The sequence below is a fragment of the Ovis canadensis genome, chromosome Y (genome assembly GCF_042477335.2).
Source record: "Ovis canadensis isolate MfBH-ARS-UI-01 breed Bighorn chromosome Y, ARS-UI_OviCan_v2, whole genome shotgun sequence".
Taxonomy (NCBI): Eukaryota; Metazoa; Chordata; class Mammalia; order Artiodactyla; family Bovidae; genus Ovis; species Ovis canadensis.
In genome coordinates, this window is record NC_091271.1 from 7,033,247 (window position 1) to 7,053,084 (window position 19,838).

The window sequence follows — 19,838 nt, forward strand, 5'->3', positions numbered from 1 at the left end:
CCTCTGCCCCCTAGTGGTGGATGAGGAACTTGCTCCCAGGTGCGTCACCGGTCCCTGCAACATCACTTATCTTAAACAATAGCATTCACTTAGAGGTGTTATTCAGACAGACCCCAAGTCAGGCTGGGAGCTCGGACACAACTACTTTTTTTTATTGTTATTTATTAACTCTTCCAAGGACCTGGATCTGGCGTTGAGATTACAGCCAGATTAGAGAAATGAATGTCCACAGAGACTCAGACAAGCTGCTGGTCTCCAAGGGAATCTGCCTTTCTTTCCCAAGCACAGGCTCGCGGTGGGCCTCTGCGTCACACAGAGGCTGCCAGGGAACATGCTCTTAACTGGGATGGCAGGAAGATCCAGTGGCGGGGCACGCTACACCCCGCAGTGTGCTGACTGCGGGGCAAGAGTACTGTCGGAAGGGATGAGAACCCTCGTGTCTGAAAACACACACAGGGTCCAGACCCCCCTGTCTTGTCCTCTCTACGGGTCTCCTCAGACTTTCAGAAGAGAGTCCGCCGCCTTTCCGCCGCGGGACCCGCTTGCGATGTGGATTTCAATGGTGCTGCCGTCGGAACCTGGGGAGGAGGAAAGACTGTCACGGGTTGGTGTCAATGTCTGGAATGCCTTTTACAACTTTCACGGCCGTATTAAAAAGAGAAAAAAGAAAAATACACAATACGTCCACCTACGTGGGATTAAAGCATCCCAAAGGGCACAGCAAGCCCTACAGAATCTTCTCGGGCAACTTGACTGACGTCATGACTATATCCACCCCGCCCCCTTGCCTTGAGACACTCTCAGCCAAACCCTGTGGGTGCTGCAGAGCAAATGGAAACCAGGCCTGCTGACCCTCTGCAGCTCCCGGCCCTGGGGCTTGCGCTAAATCAGGGGTCCTGCTATCTCAGCGCTCTGTGATGCTAGGGGGTCACTAGGGCAGTGGGGCTACATGGTCACCCGGCCACTGCTTTTGCACAATTCCAGGAGGTGCCCAGAGGCCTTCTCTTGCTAAAACTGAGAGTGGCCTTTTCGCGGATGGAGGAGGGGGAAGGGTGTAGGGAGCAATCAGTAGAATCAAAGCCAGGCATGCCTTGCCAAAACTGTACTCCTAGAGGCCTGTTTAATCCATCCCAATGACACAGCTTCCTCTGGATTCTGTGGGAACAGATGTGAGGATTATTCTCTCAGGGCAGAAGTACCCAGGCTTGCCTGCTGTTGTGCCAGGTTCTAGGGTGGGTGTGTATGTGTGTGTCAGGAGTAAGCCATGGAGGACATAGGGAAGGGTGGCCTTTTCAGCTGTGCGTGAGGCAGGTGACTGCCCTTGCTGAAAACCTCCCAAATCCCAAATTCTCTCAACCTATACACCCTACGGACGGCTGCAGCCTGTTCCCGTCATGACCCTCCGCTTGCTCACAAACTTCAGGCACAGGCTTCTTTACACCCAAGCTCAGTCCTGCCACCAGGCCTTTGCACGTCCCCTTTTCTGCCTATGAAGCTCTCCTGATGTTCCTGTGGCTCACTCCCACGCTGCACTCAGGTCTCAACGCGAATGTCACTTCATTCTCAAAGAGGTGTCCTGGACACCTTGCTGAAACCAGTCTCCTGCCCTCTACGGATATGCCGTTGTTCACAGCACTTCCTTTTTCCTCTCTTTTTTTAACTTGTTTAATTTCGATGACGTCCAGCTTTTTTTTTTTTCCCTTGAGTCGCTTCTGCTTCAAGTGCATTATTTTAAATCGCTTGTTTGTAGCTGTGCTGGGCCTTTGCTGCTCTGCGTGGGCTTTCTCTAGTTGCGGTAAGCGGCTTTCTCATTGTGGTGGCTTCTGCTGCTGCAAAGCACGGGTTTCAGTATTTGTGGCTCACAGGCCGAGTAGTTGGTGGCACACAGGCTTTCTTGCCCTGTGGCATGTGGGGTCTTCTTGGAACAGGGATCAGACCAGTGTTCCTTGCATTGCAAAGCTAATTCTTAACCACCAGACCACCAAGGGTCCGTCACAGCACCAGGGACCACCAAGGAACCGCTGGAGTCCTTCATAGTACTTGCTGCTCAGTACTTATGGTGCCTGGGCTTAGTTGCCCCACAGCATGCGGAATCTTCCTGGCCCAGGGATCGAACCCATGTCCCTGGCACTGGCAAGTGGATTCTTCCCCAGGGACCACCAGGGACGTCCTTCAGTTCTTTGTGATTTTCATTCTGTCTCTGCCGCTAGAATGGAGCATCTCAGTGGACAGCGCATTTCTCTCTCTTAGTCGCCGTAGTACGTGTGGCCCCTGACACACAGAAAGTGCTCCATAAACAAATGTGAGATGCGTAAATCCTGTGGGGTCGCGGCGTTGAAACAGGGGGAGGCCACACGGGTCCCTCTGAGCAGTAAGACACTAATGTATCAAGACAGGCAGAAATGAGCCCTATTTAACAGGTGCAGAGTTTTGGAGAATACTCAAGGAAGAGAAGAGAGAGCCTCAGGGGTGTAAATACCTGGAGAAGGCTGAGATGCAGGGAGAGGCCACGAGTACGACCAAGAAAAAGCAAGTGTGTGCTTGCAGCATCCCCACGACCACCCCCACAAAACCCCACGGTTTCGTAGGGAGCTCCCAGGGCAGGATGAAGCTATGTCCGGGGGGCTCTAGGTCAGAGTAGGTCACACCAAGAGTGATGAGCCCCCAGAGAGCAGAGGAATTTAGAAGACGGGGGTAGGGGGGGAAGGCTCACATCAACGGGCATGGACCCTGCAGCCCCATCTCAGGAGAGTCCAGGTTGCCCGTCAAGAGTGTGGGAGCAGCCGTTTGGCTGGAGTGGAAAACGTGCTCCTCCTGGAGGCCAGGCAGTCAGTTCAGTTCAGTCGCTCAGCCGTGTCCGACTCTGTGACCCATGAACTGCAGTTATTTCAGGGCCAAAAAAAAATAAAGTTTCTCAGTCTCCACTGTTTCCCCATCTATTTGCCATGAAGTGATGGGACTAGATGCCATGATCTTCGTTTTCTGAATGTTGAGCTTTAAGCCAACTTTTTCACTCTCCTCTTTTACTTTTATCAAGAGGCTTTTTAGTTCACTTTCGCTTTCTGCCATAAGGGTGGTGTCATCTGTGTATCTGAGGTTATTGATATTTCTCCTGGCAATCTTGATCCCAGCCTGTGCTTCTTCCAGCCCAGCGTTTCTCATGATGTACTCTGCATAGAAGTTAAATAAGCAGGGTGACAATGTACAGCCGCCTTGATGTACTCCTTTCCCAATTTGGAACCAGTCTGTTGTTCCATGTCCAGTTCTAACTGTTGCTTCTTTATCTGCATATAGGTTTCTCAAGAGGCTGGTCAGGTGGTCTGGTATTGCCATCTCTTTAAAAAAATTTCCACAGTTTGTTATGACTCACATGCTTAAAGGCTTTGGCATAGTCAATAAAGCAAAAGTAGATGTTTTTCTGGAACTCTCTTGCTTTTTTTGATGATCTGGCAGATGTTGGCAATTTGATCTCTGGTTCCTCTGCCTTTTCTAAAGGCAGATTGAACATCTGGAAGTCCATGGTTCAGTATTCCTGAAGTCTGGCTTGGAGAATTTCAAGCATCACTTTACTAGCGTGTGAGATGAGTGCACCTGTGAGGTAGTTTGAGCATTCTTTGGCATTGCCTTTCTTTGGGATTGGAATGAAAACTGACCTTTTCCAGTTCTTTGGCCATTGCTGAGTTTTCCAAATTTGCTGGCATATTGACTGCAGCACTTTCACAGTGTCATCTTTTAGGATTTGAAACAGCTCAACTGGAGACCAGGCACCAGCTGGGAAGACGACTTCCGGTTCCAAAACCGCATTCCTGCTGGAGGCGCTTCACAAAGGCTTTGATTTCTCACAGGGTCACCCCACACTGTTTACCCTCACATCCTGAGCTCGTGGGAACTGGGGTGCAGTTTCTGTAGTTCTTGCAGAAAGACCATGGCCTGGAGGGTCACACAGTGGCTCGTGATCAAGGTCTCAGCTCAGCACCCACCCTCGTGACCTGACACTTTGGGGCATGCTCCACATCCTGTGGTTTTTCGTTTCTCCTAAGTTCTTGCATCCTTCGCTGTCCCCTCGGGCTCCTCAAAGGAGACCCCTTCTTGCCACAACCACTCTGTGAGTCTCAGATGCCAGCACCGTTTCAGATGACCCCTGACCCCCTAGGCCTAGCCCAGCCTGGGCTGAGCTGGTCTGCTGTCTGCACCGAGCGCTTTCCAGCCTGTCTGACTTTCCACGGGCTTCTCATCTGGGCTTAGCAAATCAAACAAGGCCGTGGTGGGTGTGTACTCATTCTGCATCGGTACTGTGTGAATACCTGAGTGTCCTTGCAGGAAGTGCAGCTGCTGGTGACCTCACAGTGCCCAAGGGCTGGGCCTCCTTCCTAGCAACTCCCAGCAGTGAGCTTTGCAAGTCCAGGCAGGCTCTTGGGAGCTTCCTGGCTCTGTGCAGACCTACCATTTGGGGAGGCATGTCATCTCTTGGGCCCTAGGCCATTGTCCTTGGATTCCTTGACACCTCAAAGCCCTAAATTGGCAACCCCAACCAGGAGGTATGGAGCATACGCTATACAGAAAGTATGACACCTGGCCGCGCATCCCCTGCGAGCTGTGGAGTCGTCTTCAAGGTTTAGCCAGCCTGACAGATTGGAGGCCCTGGGGTCTGTTAGCTCCCACACTCCCTGGGCACTGGGAACCCGTGGAACCACCAGGAGTCATGTGGACCGCATGTGGGTGGCAGGAAAGAATCTGAGACAACAAGATGGATGAGACAGAATAGAAACGTGGAAGGGAACGGGGAAGCGTGGGAGAGAACAGGGAACTCTGAAGATCAAGGGAAGATTATGCAAAATAGAACTGTGTGGGGGGAAAAACACAGATGAAACAGGGCGTGGAGGGAAACACAAGGCATTGTGAGAGGGACAACTGCGGAAGAAGAGCAAACTGCAAGAGGGAGACGAGCGATGATGAGGGGGAAAGAGAACTGGGGGGAAGCGTGGGATTCTGGAGAGAGAAAGGAACTTTTGGAGCCACGGAACTGTGCTCAGAGGATGCAGAGAGATGGGAGAGAGAGAATCGTGAGAAAGGCTGCTGTGGGAAAGGGCAGGAACTTGAGGGAGAGATACAGAATTGTCAGAACAGAAAATTATGGTTACTAAAAGGTATATGTGAAAGGGTCTGGCTGCTCGCCGCTCAAAAGCCAATAAGCGGGCCAAGTTGGTGGAAAGGAAAAATATGCTATATTTCAGATGCTGGCAACTACAGGGGAGAGTGGCAGATGTCTGTCCAAAGGCCAACCCCTGACAGGCAGAGGGTGAGACAAAGTTGGGGGAGGGGGTACATGCAGAAACAGTACAGTCCCCTCTGACAGTCATCTTCACTGAGAGCAGCACCGTGGTTGTTTTAGGTACAGATAATCTTTACTTCCTGGGAGCACGTGTTCCCACGTCTTTGCGGTCAGTTCTCGGAATTGTTGGCAGCTCAAGACCTGGGTACAGTCGGGTCATTGTGTAGTTAACATTTCCACCTGGTGTGTTTTGGTATCTATAAGACAGCTCACAGGAGGTGGCTCAGAATATTACCTATAGCCCCTTCAGAAAGAATTAAAGGCCCTTGTGTGTATGTGTGTGTGTCAGTCACTCAGTCATGTCTCTTTGTGACCCCGCGGACTGTACCCCACCAGGCTCCTCTGTCCACGGAATTCTCCAGGCAAGAATACTGGAGTGGGTTGCCATTCTCTTCTCCAGGGTATCTTCCCGACCCAGGGATCGAACCCGTGTCTCCTGCCTCGCAGGCAGATTCTTTGCCGTTTGAGCTACAGTGGAAATCTCACGACACTTAAAGAGTACATTATTATTATTTGGTCTCCTTTGACGGTTTTCCTTTGTTTTTAGCATTTCTCACCTCTCTGATTAAACTGATTCTTTGACTAAACTTCTCCACCAGCAGCAGGCAGGCAGAGAACATAATGGAATGGTGGGCGGCAGTGGGCAAGGATCATAGTCTCGCTTTGTTTCATTTCGGGGAAAGCGTGTTGTGGGAGAGACTGGTCGTCGTGAAAAAGAGGGTTAGGGGAGCCCTGGAAGATTTTTGCCTAAGAATGAATAATTTGAGGATGAATAGGCAGTTGTGGAAAAGAAAAAAACAAAAATGAGAACATAGACAATCATAGAAGAATAAAATGGCGGAAGAACTGAAATGTGGTCGGGACAGAACCCTAGGAGACAAGATGGCGATGTGAGACAGACCACAGACAGCAAAGAGCTATGGGAAAGTGGGATTATCCGGAAGAGGAATTCTGGAAAGAAACAGAAAGCTGCGGGAAAATGGAGAGTTGTGGGCAAGACAAGGATTATGGGGAAGAAAGAAAATTGTGGGAGAAGTGTAGCGCTGCGGAAAAGACACGGGGTTGGAGAGAGAAGTAGGGAATTACGGGGAATAGAGCTTTGTGGGAAACACAGGGGACTGCATGGAGAAGGAGGAAGAACGGAAAAGCAAGGGATTATTGGAGAGATGGGAGGGCTTGTGGGAAATCCTGACTCTTTACAAAGGTGCTCCTCGTATTCTGGACTCAAGTTGTCACCAGGAATTAGACGCAGATCCTCTCACTGTGAACCGCCACCACAGACATGAAAGTGAAGTCGCTCAGTTCTGCCCGCCTCTTCGCGACCCCATGGACTCCTCCATCCATGGGATTTTCCAGTCACTAGGTTAGTCCTACAAGCAAATGTAAGCGTTCTATCTCCGCTCAGAAACCTTAACTGGCCTTTTGCCGGCTCCAAAATGCAGAATCTGTAAACACCCCTTGATGGATCTCTGCCCCACCTGCCTCTCTCCAGCTTCCCACTGCCAAACTACATGCAAGTTCAGCCTTTATTTATTTATAAGTCTTTATTCCTAAATTCCCCTCATGATACTTCTCAGAGACGCTCACACCCCAGCCCCGCCTCAGCTAAAATGGTGTTGATTGGGTTGCAAGCGCTCGAGGAATATTTGTTCAAAATCCGTTGACTTTTCTGTTAAGTGGTGAGTAAGTGCCAGACACCGCGTTAGACACTTAATGACGGAGGCTTGATGGAAGCCTGTTGGCCTGGAAGTGAATCCTAAAGTAGCAGATAGAGGCTTAAGGATGATAAACAGGTCAAGCTTCGTCCTAACAGTGCAGATGGGGAGAGGCCTAACCATACTTACCGCTTCGAGTTTGTGTCTCTGGGTTTTTCTCTGACATGTAACACTATTTTCTGTTTTATGGAAGCAAACTGGCTGGAAAGGAGAAAGGAAACACGCTCGAGATTAAGGCAGCCTTATCTCATTTCCGAGATTACCACTTTATTTGAAAAGGCCCCCGGTTCCTGAGGGTTCTGGCCTCAGCATACAGCCTGTGGTATAGACACAGGGGTCTTGTATGTGGGAGTCATTCTCTTTGCTGACTTGTACCCACATCTTTAACTGTGGTGTTAGATAAGACCCTTGAGAGTCCCTTGGGCTGCAAGGAGATCCAATCAGTCCATCCTAAATGAAATCAGTCCTGACTTCACTTTCACTTTCAAGCTTTAAAGCATTATTTGGGCCGTAAACTGATACTTTCATCCTCCATATCAGTTGGGTTAATGGACATAACCCCAAATTAGAGGAAAAGTGAAAATGAAGTCGCTCAGTCATGTCTGACTCTTTGAGACCCTATGGACTGTAGCCCACCAGTCTCCTCCATCCATGAGATTCTCCAGGCAGAAGATTGGAATGGGTTGCCATTTCCTTCTCCAGGGGAATCTTCCCGACTCAGGGATCGAACCCTGGTCTCCAGCATTGTAGGCAGACACTTTACCATCTGAGCCACTAGGGGAGTCCAAATTAGATGAACAGGAGTTGAAAAAGAGGACCGATTTGAGGACCACAGTGCAAGAGTCTTGAAATGAAGAGGACAGAGTGGAATAGCCAGTGATAGGCGACCTGCATTTCATCTTAAACGCCCCCGGATGAAGTGGACAAACCAAAACTGCACGTAAAAATCTCCAGAGGTCAGGCTGCCTACTGTTCACTGTCTTACAGCACACGTCAGTGCCGGGTGAGAAATGACCATTTATCTCAGACTCAGAATGTCATGCACCCCAAGGCAGAGCTAGTGATCATTAACGCAAGGCTACGGTGCTCAGTAGTGGGAAAGGGACGATCCTCTGGAGGAGGGCATGGCAACCTGCTCCAGTATTCTCACCAAGAGAATGCCCACGGACAGAGGAGCCTGGCAGAGGTGACAGTCCCTGGGGTCGCAGAGAGTTCAACAGGACTGAAGCCACGTGGCTCGCAGGCAGGGGAAAGGCACCATGCTCATATTACAAGGACAGGTGAGTGATGAGCTGCAAGATTAAGGTGGTCCCTTTCCACTCATGCCCTGAAGCTGGTTCCAGAAATCAGGGCAGAGAGTCTCCTGGTCATTGACAAAGGAGTTCCTGGGGAGCCTGGGGCCCCCAACCTAGGCCTGCCTCTACCCAGAGGCTCTTACCTTCAGAAAGCAAGCTCAAGGCCTCATCGGAAGTGTGCGTGCCGCCTGGCAGCTCCTTCTTGGGAGCGGGGCCTTCCCTGGGCTCGTGGGGGCCCCCGGGGGATGGGGGAGCCCCCTCGGTGGCCGAGGTGGTCATCGAGTCCCACTGGATCTCCTTGCTGGGACCTGGAAGTGTCAGGCGGCAGCCCGTCCAGCCGTAGAAGGCCAGGGACAAGAGGAAACCTTGGGCTGGATTCAGGATCCCCTGGAAGGGAGGAGAAAGAGACGGCATATAAGTCAGGGTGCTGACGGGCATCGGGGCTCATGGGGGTCACTTCGGTCCACAGGTCTGGCCTCAGCTGGGGCACGTCCTATTGGCTAGTTTGGGGCAAGAGAGAGATTGGCTTGGAGGTGCTGGGCCTTCAGAGGTGCGTGGGGGACACAGGAGACCAGCGGGGTGGAGAGGAAGGTCCCGGGCATCACCCCAGCAATGTGGGTTGTCTAGAACACTTGATATTTATGGGCAGTGTTCCAAGGGATACCTCCAGCTCTGTGGCTTTCTCACTTTGCAACATTTCTTCCAGAGAAATTCCCAGATATTCTTAGTCTGCCTGAAAAGTTTGAGACACTTGCCAAACTGATTTACCAGAGTCAAATGCGTTTAATAATGATGCTAACACTGAACGCACAAGCATTTAATTGAGGACACGGTGCGCCTCTCCACTTGTTTACTTGCTAAGTGGCTTCCAACTCTTTGCAAGTTCATGGACCGTAGCCCGACCAGGCTTCTCTGCCCGTGGGATTCTCCAGGCAAGAATATTGGAGTGGGTTGCCAGGCCCTTCTCCAGGGGATCTTCCTGACTCAGGGATCAAACTGGGGTCTCCTTCGTTGGCAGGTGGATTCTCTTACTGCTGAGCCACCAGGGAAACCCAGGCACCTCTCCACTAACAGCTCCTGTATGGAGTTTTTGTAGTGGAGACACAATATACTGGAAACAGCTTTCCACCTGATTATGGTGGTGAGTTTCTAGGCAATATGGTTGCCTACATGTGTGATTAGGTGGTTGAAATGAGTATAATCTCTACATCCTGCATTTTTCATTTATGAGATTTCAGAATTGTTATATTTTACATTATCATTTTCAACATCTGCATACCATTCCGTCAAGATCAAAGACAGTGATTTACTTAACCGTTCCCTTTTATTAAAAAAAAAATGTGGGTTGTCTACAATGCTTTATATTTATGGATAGTGTTCCAAGGAATACCTCCAACTCTGCGGCGTTTTCAGTCTGAAACATTTCTTCCAGATAAATTCCCAGATATGTTTAGTCAGCCTGAAGGGTTCGAGACACTTGCCAAACTGACTTACCAGAGTCAGATCCATTTAATAATGATGCCAACACTAAATGCACAAGCTGGCTCATGGACCACAGCCAGATAAGGGGGCCCCCGCAACCTCTCCAACTCACTGCATATTTAAATAACACATAGATCATACTTCTCAGTGGTTTTTATCCTGTCTGGGTTTTTTTCTTCTTTAGGAAGTACATTTAAAATCAAGATTGACCTACCATCATGAACCACGTGGTCTTGGCTGCATTTCTGACCTGTTTCAAAGAGCTGCTGTTGATATCTGCTTGCGTTTCAAGATAGAACAAAAGGCTTTCGTTGATGACATTTGAGAACCAGCTGTGAGACAGAAAATGGGCCACAGGTAAAGAGAACATGCGATATTATTCTTTTTTTTTTTTTTTTGCTTATTTTTAATGGGAGGATAATTGCGTCACAATATCATTTTTTATCAGTGCCAGAGGTCAGGGGACATGTCTGCACCCATGACTGTTGAGTCACTCCATCATGTCTAACTCTTTGCGACCCCAATGGACTGTAGCCCACCAGGCTCCTCTGTCCATGGGATTTCCCAGGCAAGAATATTGGAGTGGGTTGCCATTTCTTCCTCCAGGGGATCTTCCCAACTTAGGGATCGAACCCACACCTCTGGTATTGCAGGCAGATTTTTTTTATCCACTGAGCCACCTGAGAAGCCCCAGGGAACATGTCTCCCAAGACCTAGAAGTCTGGCAGGGGTGACCAAATAGCTGCAGGAGAATTAGACGAGAATTAGACGTCAGAGATGGCATCCCCCTCAGCCAAAAGCAGAGACCAAGAGACCCTTCCGATGGTCACAATCAACACCATGTTGGGTGGAAGGTTCTAGCACACGTCAAATAGCCCAGAAGTCATTCTTCCTTTGATGAGCAAGCTGACGTCTTAATGGAGACCAACACGAACCTTGATGTTTTACGTCGGAAATTTCTGACGTTACTGTCGGCAGGTCAGTGAAGTTGGAAATGGCAGGCTCGGGATATTTTTAGAGGGAGGTAACTCACGGCTCTCCCAGGAGAATGTCCAAACCAGCCTCCTCCCATCAGATAAATTATTAACCACCAGCATGTGCCCTGTCTTGCAAAGCACTCTGTCGCTGCAGCAAAGGGCTTTCTGATTTGGTGCTCGTCACAGGTCTATGTGCACAGAGCAAACCCACCTGAAATGCTGGGGCAGACTGACTGTGGGGGACAGGGTAGGCCCACTGAGGAGATGAAGATTGCTCTATACCATTCTTGGTTTTTGTTTTTTTTTTTTGGTTGTTTTTTGGCCGTGGCAACCAGAGATGGAACTCTTGCCCCATGCAATGGGAGCTTAGAGGCCTAACCACTGGACTCCCTGGGGAGTCATGGTTTCTGTCCTTGTTGCCCTGAGCTGTGAGTCATCACACAGACACGGGCCGTTGCCCCTGTGTCTCATCAGACACAGGAATCCTGCTGTCAAGACAAATGCAGGGACTTCCCTAGCCGTCCCAGTGGTCAGAACTCGGTACTGTCAGTGCAAGGGATGAGGGTTCAATCCCTGGCCGGGGAAGTAAGATCCCACCTGCCTCACACTGCAGCAACGACTAAAAAAATTAATTAATTAAAAAATAAAACAAAGATGGATGCAAAAATAAAAGATGGATTTAGAAGGCATGATGAAGCATTTGATTTGAACATTAACCCCCGGCGATGGGACAATACTCTGGAGGCAAGTGGTTGGGATGTGACCACATAAAAGTGAGGATTTTCTGTTCTTAGGGATTCTCTATAATTTGAGTGGACATGAATTTCTTTCCAGAAGGTTACGGCTGTAGACTGGCCTTCCTGTCTGGACAGCATTGCCTCCAGGGCTATCTGGACAAGCCTCAGAAGGTTTTGTCTCCCAAGACTCTGCCTCTGGAACTCAGGTCACACTTGGGGAGGCATCTTACAAGTGGTTTGCATTTCACCTCCCAGTGACAGTTTAAAGAAACAGAAACACATTACCAAACGATGAAAACCAGCATTATTTTGAAGAATCGGGTCTTGATCATGGCTCCCATGCGTCTCTCGTTCTCCGTGTAAATGCCTTGTCTTCCCTTCAGTAAGGAGGCCACTGTGAAGAGCAGAGGGGAATGGCGTGTGATGTTCATGATTTGCAAAGGCCAGCAAACCTGATGGGACCCCGCAAGTCACCCTGGAGAGCAAGAGGCAAGATACCAGCCATGCCTCTCTCACCACTGCATGGGGCGGGGCGGGGTGCTTCTCAGACACTCGGGGGGAATACATAGCTTTTAAAGGTTTACTCTGAAGTCTTTGTGGCTTCCCTGATAGCTCAGATGGTAAAGAATCCACCTGCAACGCAGGAGACCCCAGTTCAATTCCTGGGTCGGGAAGAGCCCCTGGAGAAGGGAGAGGCTACCCACTCCAGGATTCTGGGGTTTCTCTGGTGGCTCAGCTGGTAAAGAATTTGCCTGCAGTGTGGGAGACATGGGTTCAATCCCTGGGCTTGGGAAGATCCCCCTGGAGAAGGGAGAGGCTACCCACTCCAGTATTCTGGCCTGGAGAATTTCTCGGACTTTATGGTCCGTGGGTTCACAATGAGTTGGACATGACTGAGCAACTTTCACTTTCACTTTTGAAATTGTTTAGATTTATACAAGATATAAAAAGATAGCAGAGTCCCCATATAGCTATACCCAGCTGCCCCCAGTGTTAGCATCTTCCACAACCACACGTTGGTCAGCATGAAGAACACAATGCTGGTACAGGCTGTTAACTACACCCCCAATTTTATCTGGATTTTATTCATTCAGGAACTGTATTTTTAACAGGTTATACTTTTTATCTTTATAATAAAAATTATTTTATAAATATAAAATACAAATATAAAAAAATATTTTTATTATAAGAATAATTCACTAGGGGACTTGTCTGGTGGTTCAGTGGTTATAAGATTCCATGCGTCCAACACGGAGGGTGAAGGTTCGATCTCTGATCAGGGAACTATAATGCCCCATGCTGAAAAGTGTAGCCAAAAAATTTTAAAATAATAATAATTTATCCTTGATTTCTTTCTTTCTTTGGCCAAGACTCTCTGCATGTGGGATCTTAGTTCCTCAACCAGGGATTAAACCCAGGCCCCCTGCAGTGAAAGAATGTGCGTCTCATACTTGCTATTTTAAAATGTTGAAAGAGTTAGCATTCCTCCTTTACAGAAGTTGAAAAATATTTAAAAAGTTTAGAAAAAAATTAATAACCTATCATCCCCCAAAGACAACTATTAGCATCTTACTGTATTTCTTTCCAGTGTTTTTTTCTACACTTTGTTTTATTTGATGTAATTGAATCACTATTTTTTAATCACTATGTTTTAATGCAGTAGTTTTAAAAAAGCTGTATTTGGCTCAGACAGTAAAAGCATCTGCCTAAAATGCAGGAGACCAGGGTTCAATCCCTGGGTTGGGAAGATCCCCTGAAGAAGGAAATATCAACCCACTACAGTACTCTTGGCTGGAAAATTCCATGGATGGAGAAACCTGGCAGGCTACAACCCATGGGGTAACAAAGTTTGGACACGACTGAGCGACTTCACTTTCTTTCTTTCTAATACACTAGGGGGGTTGTGTGTTTTTCAATTTTTCTTGCAGTAGAGTTGATTTCCAGTGTTGTGTTAGTGACATGCGTACACACACTGGTTTTCAACACAGATATGAAGAGAGAGACCCAAAGAGCCTTGGTGATGTCTCCCTAAGTAGCAGAGCATATCGCTTAACGTTCTGCAGTCCAGTCGCTCCTCCAGTGACCTTTCTGCGGAGGTGTGTTTGTTTATCCTGATTCTGCCCGTGAGGGACCCACAGGGCAAGAGGGGGCTGGAGACTTGCCCCAGGGCTCGTCTCCTCAAGGATGGGGTAGGGGGCTGGAATGCAGTCCCCCTCCTCCGGGTCTGCTGACTCACCTTCTTGCCCAGATCTTTCTGGTGCCTCTGACTCATGTCCTGTGGGCCCCTTCCTGCTTCCTGCCCAGCTGGGAGAAGACACGGGCCCAGACAACACGGGGATAGCCCTCTCCATCTCCACCCCTCGCCAACAGCTGACCTTTCCTTTCCTCTCCTGTTCCCATCTCCCCCTCCGCCAGGTTTCAAGGACACTGGGTCTTTGGGGCACGCCAAGGACAGACCCAGGGTGAGTCCAGGTAGAAGGGAAAAGTCCACAGGTCCCTGAGCCGTGCGCTAACGGATGCTGGCAAAGACTTCATCTAGCCTGTGACTGAGTAGGCTTGCTCCCTGTCACTGATGTAAACCCACTCACTCTCTCCAACTCTATTCTGCTAGTCTCTGCAGGATGACAGATGAGGTCAGGGACCCAAGACCTGGGGCTCATCCCCGTGGCCTCATCCCCAGGGAAGCTTCCCTGCCCTTTACCTGCAGTTACTGTCTTTCGGAATAGGATGGGGTTGCCCACGAGGACCAGTAGCAGCGGCAAGTACGTGGTGATGTAGTGGGGGATGGCGTGCTCCAGGCCCCTCTCGCACCTGGTGGGGGGTGGGGGGAGAGAAAAACAGAGGCATTCTCCAACAATGAGGCTTTACCTGAAATAACCCGCTGCTTTATCTGAAAGCCGAGATAAGAGGACCCAAGTGCAAAGGGAAATGCACAGATCACTTCTGGCTGCAGGAAGGAAACCTGACTCATCTCCTCCTGTCTGTGGACAAGCAAGTAAGTCACAGAAGGAGAAGGAGGATCAATCACAGTTCTGTCTTGTCTCAGAAAGCAGGCCGCTTTTCAAGTTGCCCGCTGGAAAAAAAGTAAAGACAGGAAAAGATGGGATGGTGGATGCCCACCCCCACCACAACACCTCTGTGGGACCCCTGCAAAGAAAACACACACAGTTCAAGCAAGACAAAGGTACTCAACAGACTAGTTAGGTCTCAGCACTTTACTACATGCTAGGCCTGGCTGACATCATCAATAAGATCCAAGCTCTGCCCTCGAACAACTGAAAACACCCGAGCTTCCTATTTCTCAGGACACTTGTTCTCAAGGTGACCCATAATCATTTTGGTGGTTCTTTTCAGAAAGAAAGACAGGAATGTCTACAGATGGGTTGTGAGACTCATCCGTCAGCAACATGACATGGTGGTGTGCCACACACAGCTATGTTGCCAAGGCTGGGAGTGTCACTGAACAAATGTGTAATGTAGAGAAAGTGGGAAAGGGGGAAAGGGCATCCAAAGGAGAAGTTGCTCAGGTCTGACCCCAGATGAGGTGGAAAACCAGAGGAAGGCGCAGCCCTGGAGGTCCGGGAGGACGGCTTGATAAAGATGCCGGTGCTTTCATCAGTATGGAGTGCGCACGCCAGAGATGAAAGTGGCAGGAGAATGCAAGAAAACAGGTGTGAACAATGCAGTGCCCACCTTTTGTTGCCCTAAGGATGGCAATACCATGTGAACATGGTGCGTTCTTTTTTAAATGAAGCTTTCTTCTTCAGCTGTGAAAGCTAAACCATGGTCTACAAGGGCTTGAGGGGAGAAAGGGAAACAGGAGGAACAAAAGATGAGATTCGAATGATGAGGGACAGATGAGTGAGGGTGGGAGCTTGCACAGTGCTCTGAGGATGCAGATGATGAAGGGTGGAGATGATGGAGGGTGGAGAGATGGAGGGTGCAGAGGAGGGTGCAGAGGAGATGATGGGATGATGGAGGGTGGAGAGATGGAGGGTGCAGAGGAGATGATGGGATGGTGGAGGGTGGAGATTATAGAGGGTGGAGAGAATATGGAGGGTGCAGAGGAGATGATGGGATGGTGGAGGCTGGAGATGATGGGGGATGGAGATGATAGAGGGTGATGATGATGGAGGGTAATGATGAAATTAAAAGACTTACTCCTTGGAAGAAAAGTTATGACCAACCTAGATAGCATATTCAAAAGCAGAGACATTACTTTGCCAACAAAGGTCCGTCTAGTCAAGGGTATGGTTTTTCCAGTGGTCATGTATGGATGTGAGAGTTGGACTGGGAGGAAAGCTGAGTGCCAAAGAATTGATGCTTTTGAACTGTGGTGTTGGAGAAGGCTCTTGAGAGTCCCTTGGACTACAAGGAGATCCAACCAGTGCATTCTGAAGGAGATCAGCCCTGGGTGTTCTTCGGAAGGACTGATGCTGAAGCTGAAACTCCAGGGCTTTGGCTACCTCATGCAAAGAGTTGACTCATTGGAAAAGACTCTGATGCTGGGAGGGATTGTGGGCAGGAGGAGAAGGGGATGACAAAGAATGAGAGAGCTGGATGGCATCACCGACTTGATGGACATGAGTTTCAGTAAACTCCGGGAGTTGGTGATGGACAGGGAGGCCTGGCGTGCTGCGATTCATGGGGTCGCAAAGAATTGGACACGACTGAGTGACTGAACTGGACTGAATGAATGATGAAGGAAGATGAGATGACGGAGGGTGACATGATGGGATGATGGAATCTGGACATGATGGAGAGTGGAGGTGATGTAGGATTAGATGATGAAGGTTAGAGGAGATTGGGATGGTAGAAGGAGAGAGGACTGATGGAAGGTGGAAATGATGGAGGGCATTTTGAAAAGACCCTGATGCTGGGAAAGATTGAGGGCAGGAGGAGAAGGGGACAGAGGATGAGATGGTTGGATGGCATCACTGACTTGATGGACATGAGTTTGGGTAGATTCCGGGAGTTGGTGATGGACAGGGAGGCCTGGTGTACTGCAATTCATGGGGTCACAAAGAGTCAGACACAACTGAGCGACTGAACTGAAAGATGATGGAAGGTTGTGATGGTGGAAGATGAGATGATGGAGGCAGGAGATGATGGGATAATGGAGATGATGACATAAAGGAGGTCAGAGATTATGGAGGGTGGACATGATAGATGGTGGAGATAATTATGGATGAGATGATGGAGGTTAGAGACATGTGATGATGGAAGTTGGAGCTCATGGAGGGCGGAGATGATGGAGGAAATGTTGGAGGGTGGGGATGAGGCAGGGGGAAGATGTTGGAGGATGAGATGATGCAGGGTGGGCATGATGGGATGAGGGAAGGTGGAGATGATGGAGAGTGAAGATGATGGAATGTGGTGATGATGGAGGGGGAGAAGATGGAGTTAGACATGATGGGATGACAGAAGGTGGAGATGATGGCATGGTGGAGGGCAGACTGATGGATGGTGGAGATGGTGGAGGGTGGACATGAGGCAGATGAGATGATGGTGGCTGGAGACTATGGAGGATGGAGATAATGGAGGATGGTTCTGTTGGAGGATGGAGATGATGGAGGATGAAAATGATGGATGGTGGAGATGATGGGGGGGATGATGGGATGATGGAAGGTGGAGATGATGAAAGATGAGATGATGGAAGGTGGAGATGATGGAGAGTAGAGATGGTGGAAGACAAGATGAGATGATGGAAGTTAGAGAAGACAGGATGATGGAAGTTGCAGATGATGATGCTTGCAGGTGGTGTATGTTGCAGATGTTGGAGGGTGGGGATGATTAAGGGTGGAGATGTTGAGGGGTGGGGATGATTGAGGGTGGAGATGTTGGAGGGTGGGGATGATTGAGGGTGGAGATGTTGGAGGGTGGGGATGATTGAGGGTGGAGATGTTGGAGGGTGGGGATGATTGAGGGTGGAGATGTTGAGGGTGGGGATGATTGAGGGTGGAGATGTTGGAGGGTGGGGATGATTGAGGGTGGAGATGTTGGAGGGTGGGGATGATTGAGGGTGGAGATGTTGGAGGGTGGGGATGATTGAGGGTGGAGATGTTGAGGGTGGGGATGATTGAGGGTGGAGATGTTGGAGGGTGGGGATGATATAGGGTACAGATGTTGGAGGATGAGATGGTGGCCTATGAGATGATGGAAGATGGGCATGATGGGATGATGGTGGGTGGAGATGATGGAGGTTGGAGGTGATGCATGTTGGAGATGATAGAGGGTGGGGATGATTGAGGGTGGAGATGTTGGAGGATGAGATGATGCAGAGTTAAAATGCTTCAGGGGGAGGCCTTGTGTTAATCTTGGAGCACCTGGGCTCAAATAAAACAGCCCCAGGATCCCACGGGTGGAGGCAAGTGATAAAGATTCTCTTTCCGATTAAGTGCATCCCTCTGTAACAGCTGCTAACTCTGTCTTTGCCCTTTTAAGGCTCCTGGGGAGAGCAGATTATTTTGAGGGGTCTACGCAGAGCCCTGGAAGTAGTCACAGTTGACAAGGCAATAGGACTGTGGAGACATTTGAGTGAGCAGCTGCAAGAAATTAAGAAAGATGGGGAGAAACAGTCTACACCACAGGTCAGCAATTTTTTTCTCTAAAGGAACAGATAGGAAATATTTTAGGCTTTAGAACCTACTAGTGGATTTGAGTCAAATCTACTCAACTCTAATGGATAAAGCAGCCATAGACAATACATACACAAATGGGTACGGCTGTGTGCCAATAAAACTTTATTTACAAAAGCAGGCAAAGGGCCAGATCTGTATTAAGGGCCCGATCTGTATTAAGGGCCATGCTGCACTGATCCTTGGGTCTGTGCTGTGCTGTGCTTATTCGCTCAGTTGTGTCCAACTCTTTGTGACCCCATGGACTGTAGCCCACCAGGCTCCTCTATCCATGGGATTCTCCAGGCAAGAATACTGGAGTGGGTTGCCATGCCCTCCTCCAGGGGATCTTCCCAACTCAGGAATTGAACCCAGGTCTCCCACATTGCAGGCGGATTTTTTACTGTCTGAACCACCAGGGAAGTCCAAGAATACTGGAGTGGGTAGCCTATCCCTTCTCTGGGGGAACTTCCCAACCCAGGAATTGAACTGGAGTCTCCTGCATTGCAGGCAGACTCTTTACCAGCTGAGCTACCCAGAAAGCCCCTCCCTGGGTCTACACCACCTTAAAACCACCAAGAGACCATGTTCAACCTCTGATTTTCAGTTTTCCATTAAAATGTAGAATATATCTCCTTAGAGGGACCTTGAGGTTTTACAAATGGTAAAGGGCAGGGGTTCAGACTCAAAGAAATGTCTGAGACAGTTTCAGAGGCCACATCTCCCAGTGTGTGTTCAGAAGAGCACAGGATGGAGACATGAAAAAAAGGTGTAGACAGCAGAGGCTGAAAATGAGCTATTCTAAAAGCAACCCTTTGAGTCTCCCAGACATCTGGAACTCAGCCCTGGGATGTTCAACTCACCTGCATGCCCAGAGGAAGCTGGTTTGAAGGACAAAAAAAAATCAAGAGCAGATAGGAGGGAGCCATGCCCATCACAGATATCTAGGGAGAAGAGATGCACCCCCAGCTCTGATTGTGCCTCTGAGGTTGTTTTTTTGTTTGTTTGTTTAAACACAGCCCTCAGTACAGATCCAGCCCTCCGCCTGCTTTTGCCAATAAAGTTTTATTGGCACACAGCCATGCCCACTTGTGCGTGTATTATCTATCGCTGCTTTACCCATTAGCGCTGAGTAGTGAAAGTCACATAACATCAAACTCACCATTCTACAGTGAACAAGTCAGCGGCATTTAGGACATCCATGGTGCTGTGCAAGCCCCACCTCAAGCTCTGTATCCACACTGGGCACAGCACTGACCCAACACACACGTGACGGGCAGGAGCAGGGGACCCTGGCCGGCTCAAGGAGCCAGGCAGATGCTTGCAGCTGCACGGAACCTGGACAAAGGCCCGCCCACCTATGTGGGGTCAGCACCCAGGCACGTCCTGCAGGAGGACACCCCATGGGGGTTGGGCATCGGGGGAGCCCCGGCTCACCTGGCCACGGAGGGATAGTACAGCATTAGGGCACCCTCCACGCTCAGCAGGGCGGCCAGGCCCCAGGTCATCAGGTGGTACAGCAGGATTGTGCTGGGGAGGGAGGATACAGGTCCAGAACCTCAGGTCCAGCACCTGCCCGGCCTCGCACTCTGCGAGCAGCGGTAAAACACATGCAGAGCAGACTCTCAGCAAACAGCCCCGATTGTGCCTCTGAGGTTGTTTTGTTTGTCTATTTGTTTAAAC

General features: G+C 49.5%; 1 protein-coding gene and 1 long non-coding RNA gene across 4 annotated transcripts in view; one reads left to right on the top strand and one right to left on the bottom strand.

Annotated features, from left to right (window-relative positions):
- The window catches only part of LOC138929851 (uncharacterized), a 28,659-nt gene that overhangs the window by 4,334 nt on the left and 4,487 nt on the right, over positions 1-19,838 (top strand). The window contains exons 1-2 of one of the 3 annotated variants that reach the window (XR_011446059.1): positions 14,331-15,209; positions 17,983-18,128. This is a non-coding gene — a long non-coding RNA (uncharacterized lncRNA). Of the gene's footprint in view, positions 1-10,008; positions 10,182-14,330; positions 15,210-17,982; positions 18,129-19,838 lie in introns of those variants that run through there. The other 2 variants (XR_011446060.1, XR_011446058.1) reach the window with 2 other exon arrangements.
- LOC138431418 (G-protein coupled receptor 143) overlaps positions 132-19,838 on the bottom strand; it is a 33,684-nt gene continuing 13,977 nt past the window's right edge. Inside the window, exons 4-9 of the mRNA XM_069573554.2 lie at positions 19,593-19,685; positions 14,240-14,349; positions 11,824-11,932; positions 10,039-10,156; positions 8,486-8,729; positions 132-578 (exon numbers count right to left, since the gene is read on the bottom strand). Coding sequence (XP_069429655.1) covers positions 496-578; positions 8,486-8,729; positions 10,039-10,156; positions 11,824-11,932; positions 14,240-14,349; positions 19,593-19,685 — 757 coding nt within the window. The 3' untranslated portion in view covers positions 132-495. The remainder of the gene's footprint in view (positions 579-8,485; positions 8,730-10,038; positions 10,157-11,823; positions 11,933-14,239; positions 14,350-19,592; positions 19,686-19,838) is intronic.